This window comes from Haliotis rufescens, unplaced genomic scaffold (genome assembly GCF_023055435.1).
Source record: "Haliotis rufescens isolate VD_foot unplaced genomic scaffold, xgHalRufe1.0.p SCAF_13, whole genome shotgun sequence".
In the NCBI taxonomy this organism is placed as follows: Eukaryota; Metazoa; Mollusca; class Gastropoda; order Lepetellida; family Haliotidae; genus Haliotis; species Haliotis rufescens.
This window is the reverse complement of record NW_025963813.1, coordinates 19862675-19870315: the sequence shown is the minus strand read 5'-3', so window position 1 is coordinate 19870315 and position 7641 is coordinate 19862675. Positions and strand designations below refer to the sequence as shown.

The window sequence follows — 7641 nt, the reverse complement described above, 5'->3', positions numbered from 1 at the left end:
AACGGGATTGTTTCTCAAACCGTTTCATATGTGCCTTCGTAAGTGAGAACCAGTTAACGCATGCTCTGTTCGCGTCCTGTTGTATCCTTAATTACAATTTTACTTCCTGCAAACTCAATGTCGTAGATATCTTCAATCAGTAGTGATCCTTCCTTTATTGAGCAGCGTCTCTGCGGGTAAATATTAATTTGTGCAGTTTCATCATGAAAGAGTTACTATACATATTTAAGCATAACGTACATTGTTATAGAATGATCCAATTATTTCAAATCAAAAGGGAAGTTTAAATACAATTGTGAGTTGCACATTTTAACGCGTCACTAAGCAATATTCTAAATGACGGCAGCCTATTTATATCGATATTTGTCAGCATAGACTATGCATCAGAGTCATGTGACTGTCCTGGATAATGTGAGTCCTGTACCTAACCTTGATAAAGTGAGTCATGTAGCTACCCTGGATAATGTGAGCCCTGTAGCTAACCTTGATAAGGTGAGTCGTGTAGCTACCCTGGATAATGTGAGTCCCGTACCTAACCTTGATAAGGTGAGTCATGTAGCTACCCTGGATAATGTGAGTCCTGTACCTAACCTTGATAAGGTGAGTCATGTAGCTACACTGGATAATGTGAGTCCTGTACCTAACCTTGATAAGGTGAGTCATGTAGCTACCCTGGATTATGTGAGTCCCGTACCTAACCTTGAAAAGGTGAGTCATGTAGCTACCCTGGATAATGTGAGCCCTGTAGAGAAAGAACAGAAGATCCGCAAGGCCAAAGGCATAACACTGGCTGTGAATGTACTCTCATCAGTTGTGCTCATACCTTACCACATTACGGATGAGATCCAATGGCAAGCACTGGATAACAACACTATTGTATATGGGATCAAAATTTTAAACTTTGCCACCAACCAGACGAAAACCATTGTTTTGTTCAATGTGTATTAATGATAGTTTTCGGTGGTTCTATGGTTTATACTCTATTTGGTGTGTTGCATTGTGAGCCAAAAGTTCCGAGACGGATTTTTTGGAGATGTATCTTCCGCAAACTGTCCTTCAAGAACCGATAGACGAGAGTCGGACGAAAGAAAATTAAAATCAATACCATGATCATATGTATTAATGTAATGAAGTTAAATGTTCGGGATGCACGTGCAACCCCGATTTTCTCCTATAGATACCGTGCCTGTCTCGTTGTGTCTGGACACGACCCGTGAAGATCCGGGGTAGAATGGTGAATAACATCGTTGTCCACATAGTCAAGCGTCACACCGGCTCTGATGTTCATGTATCCAAGTACAATGGACCCGTGAAGATACGGGGTAGAATAGGTCTTCAGCAACTAATGACTGCCATAAAAGGCGACTAACGGGATCGGGAGATCAGGCTCGTTGACTTGGTTGATGCATCGATTGGTCATCGATTCCAATTGCCTGGATCGATGCTCATGATATTAAACACTGGATTGTCTGGTCCAGATTATTTACAGACCGCCGTCATATAGCTGGAATATTGCTGAGTGCGGCGTTAAACAACAAACCAACAAACCAACCTATGGACACCTAATACCAGTATTGGTATTTTACTTTCATCCCATGTTCACCGATAAACTCTCTTTCATTTTGCGTCCCCAATTCTCTCTTATTGACAGCTTAAATCTTGTTCATAACATTGTAATCCATGTGCCTTGTTCACACGTGTGCAGTCAAGTAGATCAACATGCTTCAGTTCTATTTTGTCAGCCTCTGTATACTTGTGATTTTCACATATGATGGAAATGATTCGGATATATGTATTTTAGATTGTAAAAAATAACCATTGCCATTTCGTACTTAAAACAACATGGTCGTTTGTTATGACTCCTGAAACATGGACATATTGCACACCGTTGGTGTAGTACTCGCAGAATATCACATGTCACGTTTTGAATACAAGACTTTATCATACAATGGCCGGTGGCCACACAATGGATATCGACCAATGGATAGTGGCCATAAAATGGATACCACGTGAAGAAATAATGCATGGGGATGTGTTTGAAAGAAAAATGTCCTCCAATTTTACTGAATATGGTTTTGAAATATTTGTAAATGAGCTTTGTTTTTTAAAAATAGAAGTTGCCTTCATGTTGAACATATCTGGAATTCATGACATCCCGAATCACCAACCGAGGACTGCAATCTGAACCATATATTGCAGCAGTCCAGTCTGCAGCCTTTGGGAGGGCAGTTTAATTATTAATAGCCTTGAAATCGCCTTGTGATTCTAGAGAAACAGCAAATATTCAGAACATTCAGCACACAAAAACGCCAAGATAATGAAATACGACAGAATGTATAACGAATCTGATGAAACACCTGGGAAACACAATGTGTCATCCCCTCTCACATATTCATACGACCGCCTCCTTGGTCTAGTGGTAGAGCGTCCGACCGGAGAGCGGAAGGTCTGGGATTCGATCCCCGGCCGCGTCATACCAAAAGACGTTAAAAGATGGTACTTGTTGTTGTTGTTGCTCGGTATTAAGGGGTTAAAGCAAGGACTGGTCGGCTCGGAGTCAGTATACTGCGTCTGAGTGGGGTATTCATGTTAAACTGCGGCATCATATCTCAGTGGGCTAGCACTATAAATCAGCATCAGTCCGGTCTAGTACAAGCAGCCACACACACACGTGCATGCACGTCGCTATATAAGTGCAATAATCTCGGACGCGACCTTCAACCCAATTTCACCTCACATCACATATTCATACATGTAGATTCCAGTGAAAAGTGGTGCCAGCGATTTCAACATACATCTTTTTCAATCAAGCAATGACTTATATACTATATCATTGATACGATGATTGTTCGTGGTGCAGCATAATCTAAGGCTGTTTGTTCAGAGGCTTCATCATAACACAGCCCCAACACGTAAACATGCAGTTGTATTTTCGCATCTACACAACAATAACACGCGGACAGGCATATATAGGGACGGTTATCATGTTTTCTTGATAAGGCTTAAATCAACAATGCATCACATGAACTATACGTAAAGAGAGGTAACTACGCTGTACAATCTTCTGTGCACATACTGGAAGATTAGGGCAGTTATTTTAGAGAATATATGAGCTCAGTGATGAGCAATATGACAGCTAGGTCCCGTCGACCTGCACATGATAGTGTCACAGAGTCTTGACCGGTAGCGTGGTAGAGCCTTCACAAGTGATCGGTAGCGTGATAGAGTCTTCACCAGTGATAGATAGTGTGATAGAATCTTCACCAGTGGTCGATAGTGTGATAAAGCCTTCACCAGTGGTCGATAGTGTTAAAGAGACTTCCCCAGTGGTCGACAGTGTGATAGAGCCTTCACCAGTGGTCGACAGTGTGATAGAGCCTTCACCAGCGGTCGACAGTGTGATAGAGCCTTCACCAGTGGTCGACAGTGTGATAGAGACTTCACCAGTGGTCAATAGTGTGAAAGAGCCTTCACCAGTGGTCGCTAATGTCATAGAGCTTTCACCAGTGGTCGACAGTGTAAAAGAGACTTCACAAGTGGTCGACAGTGTGATAGAGCCTTCACCAGTGGTCGACAGTGTAATAGAGACTTCACCAGTGGTCGACAGTGTGATAGAGTCTTCACCAGTGGTCAGTGGTGTGATAGAGCCTTCACCAGTGGTCGACAGTATGATAGAGCCTTCTACAATGGTCGACAGTGTGATAGAGCCTTCACCAGTGGTCGACAGTATGATAGATCCTTCACCAATGGTCGATAGTGTGATAGATCCTTCACCAGTGGTCAAAAGTGTGAGAGATCCTTCACCTGTGGTCGACAGTGTGATAGAGCCTTCACCAGTGGTCGATAGCTTGATAGAGCCTGCACCAGTGGTCGATAGCTTGATAGAACCTTCACCAATGGTCAATAGCTTGATAAAGTCTTCACCGGTGATAGTTAGTGTGATAGAGCCTTCACCATTGAGAGATAGTGTTATAGAGCCTTCACCATTGATAGATAGTGTGATAGAACCTTGACCAATGGTCGATAGTGTGATAGAGCCTTCTCCAATGGTCGACAGTGTGATAGAACCTTCCCCAATGCTCAAAAGTGTAATAGAGCCTTCACCAATGGTCGATAGTGTGATAGAGCCTTCACCAGTGGTCGACAGTATGATGGAGTGAGTGAGTGAGTTTGGTTTTAGGCCGCTTTTAGCAATATTCCAGCAATATCACGGCTGGGGTCACCAGAAATGGGCTTCACACATTGTACCCATGTCGGGAATCGAACCCGGGTCTTCGGCGTGACGAGCGAACGCTTTAACCACTAGGCTACCCGACCGCCCCAGTATGATGGAGCCTTCACCAGTGGTCGATAGATTGATAGAGCCTTCACCAATGGTCGATAGCTTGATAGAGTCTTCACCAGTGATAGATAGTGTGAAAGAGCCTTCACCAGTGGTCGAAGGGGGTGGGGAACACCCAGGAGCCAAGGTTACCAAACTCGATCACACATTCAAATCTCTACGACACTTAAATTGATTAGTTATCACCAGACATAGCGTTTAAGGACGGGTGCGTTAGTTACTTATCTCAGACAGACACTTGCTGCATCTGCATTTCAGACGTATTGCAGGTCACCTTCCTTGAAAAAGATTGAATTCCAGTCTTGCTATTTCCTATCATACACACGTCAGTATGTTCTAACGTCGACGCCGTGAAGTGGTTATCCACACACAATCGTCGTATGTTGCATATGAAATATCGTTGATGGTATTCTTTGTCTGCAGGGGGCGGTCGGTTAGCCTAGTGGTTAAAGCGTTCGCTCGTCACGCCGAAGATCCGGGTTCGAATCCCGACATGGGTACAATGCGTGAAGCCCATTTCTGGTGTCCCCCGCCGTGATATTGCTGAAAAATTGCTAAAGCGGCGTAAAATCAAACTCACTCACTCACGTTGTCTGCAGCTTAACAGTGATCTTTGGTGCACAGTGGATTTCTTTGTGAATCCTTACTCAATTATCCTGTTTGACATTAAAAAAGAACAGCCAGGAATAAAATTCATATTACATTTGTTTGATTTGCGAAGTGACGCTAATATTAGGTTATTTCATTTGTTACTTAAGCATCTCCATAACAGTGTGACAGTATCTAAAACACTTTATATACATTTCAGCACATGGGTCGGGTTGGTTCAGCTTGCAGTCAGTCGGCACTCGCCAATGAATCAACACATCAACACGATAATTTAGACACTTTTCTTCTGGACACGGACCGCATACAGGTGTAAGAAAGTGAAGGAATAAAATGATTGTTTGTTGCTCAGATTTGTACATATTACATGTGGGTCGGCTACTGATCACGTATAGCTTAGGGTTTGGCGTTGTTTCGATTTTCTTGATTCTGATTTGCATCAAAGTGCAAACCGAAATCGAACAGAACTGTTGGGTGCTTGTACTTATATGGTACTTGAATTAAAAATCACTTTCAAAAGACATCAAGTACTTATACCAGGAAATGAGTTATTCAGATGAGTATGAGGCAGAGTGTCTGAACAATATAATAATTTATAATGTCTGACTTTAACTCAAATGAAAACTTTAAACAGAAAAAAGCAACAACTCAAGAAGCGCAAAAGAAAGGTAAAACACGCGCGTTTATGGATTTGCATCAGCGACTTCCCACAAAAAGTATTATCTGTAAGTACAGAACTGCTATAATCGGTTTGGCTATCACCTGGTCCGATACCTTAGACGATGTCTTTTAAATAGTGACCCATAGGTATCTTACCCAATGCTTCAGAGATAAATATTCTACGATATCTGAGGCTCTAGACATGCTTAAATGTTAAAGATTTGTTTGTTTTTTGTCAAACAATGACTACACTCAGCAATAACGACAGTCGATCCACTTCGTGGGGGTATGATGACACGCGTTATCTAATTACAACACCATTAAGTTGCCTCCTACGACAAGCTTTCCAATCCCGGATTCCCCACAGGGAGATATGGATATGAGTTTAGCTGAATTAGACATCGGATATTGATACTATTTTACCTTCAAATAGTGTTAAGTGCTACACTCACAAAAACAAGTCGAGAGCCTTATCTTTTTTTATCAGCTCTTACAATGGATACCATACTTCTTAGCAGATCGATGACTTGATAATCTTCAACTTCTACGAAAATATGTTCCAGCCTAGCATAAACAAAAATATAAAGTACGCTTGTTAACGTTTAAGGAACTTCGGCATATTAACGATGAAAGCATCGATTCGTGTTTGTGAATTGTTAATGCAAAAATCAATGTCACATTGATATTTTTTGTCGGTTAATTGTTTTGGTCTGAAACGAAAATGCTTGGAATATAACCCTTCACCACAGTCCCTCACACAGTGAACATATGGATCAGTGTTTCACCATATGATATAATATCCAGGTTCTTAATAATACACAAAGAGTCCAAATAATACACAACAGCTGATGGGTATCTTATCATTACACATATTATCTTATGAGGGCACTTTTCATTGATTTTTCATTGATTTCAGTTACAGTGCGACTGTAGAACAATTAATGCAGTACAGTTGTACCAAAAAATTGACGATGCCTCAATTTCCCTTCATTTCCGAAACACTAGCTAAACACATTTGTAATGGGTCTTCCTCACGATACTGTATGAATGTTATTTTATTTCAAAATATTATCCTGTCTTTTAAATCTCCCTTCCCGCAAATGTGGAACAAATTACATTTCAAATTACAAGGCCAATCACTTTCTAGACCATATGAATGAGAATTATTTTATCAAAAGCACGAGTCGCCAAACTTTATTTGTCATCGGAAATGAAGCCGTACTTAGCGCCTTCAACCGGCGACGAATTGGTCACTTTCATTATTTAACAGTCAGTTGTGAAAGAGTAATTTCTTCAAGAGGACATCGTTGCCGGGTGACTCCATCTGTGGCTCCAAGAACAGAATGTGCTTAGACACGGGCCAAATTGCTGTACTTATCCTGAACGCTGCGAAATTACACTTTTCTGTAAACAACCCATTGACAGTGACAGGTCCATAATCGGCTTTAGTCCACAAGCCCAGGTACGGACAGCTGCCAAATCTGTTTCTCGATGATGATCAGCAGCGATGCATGACTTAGTGAATTTTATAAGAAAATATCATTTTCGGCTTCTCTTTCCGGCAATAGATTAATCATAATGTGCATCAAGTGGCGGTGGTCAGCATGTTACACTCTGCACCGTTGATGGGTGAGGCTTCCCCGTGTTGGAATCGTTCTATACAGTGTTGGCCCCTCATGTAGAGAACGCGGGGTATCGAAGTGTTGGCAGAGAATGAATCACATGAACATGAGAGATGCGATGTTCATGGTGTGGAGCTTACAGATGTTGGGGTCTGGTACAATGCACACCGATTTGTTGGTGTAAGTTTCACCCGAATGAGCTTATCAAAATAAGATAATCGGCTTTGTGAGCACGTTAAACTTGCGCTACAGACCACCCTCTGTAATCCCCTGAATATGACTTGTCCCCGTATATTTGGTTCCCCGTGACGCACTTTCTAAAAGCAAGAAAACTTATTGGATCGGTTGGATGGCAAACGAAAAGAAAGAAAGACTTCTAAAGAAATATGGCTATCGCCGTCCGTTCCCTGT

At 41.8% G+C, this 7641-nt stretch overlaps 1 protein-coding gene across 1 annotated transcript; it reads left to right on the top strand.

Moving 5' to 3' along the window:
- Positions 1-378: 378 nt before the first annotated feature.
- Positions 379-4013, top strand: LOC125378870 (cytadherence high molecular weight protein 1-like). The gene is made up of 2 exons (XM_048394854.1): positions 379-851; positions 3188-4013. The coding sequence occupies exons 1-2, from the start codon at positions 379-381 to the stop codon at positions 4011-4013; spliced, it is 1299 nt and encodes a 432-aa protein (XP_048250811.1).
- The last annotated feature ends 3628 nt before the right edge of the window (positions 4014-7641 follow it).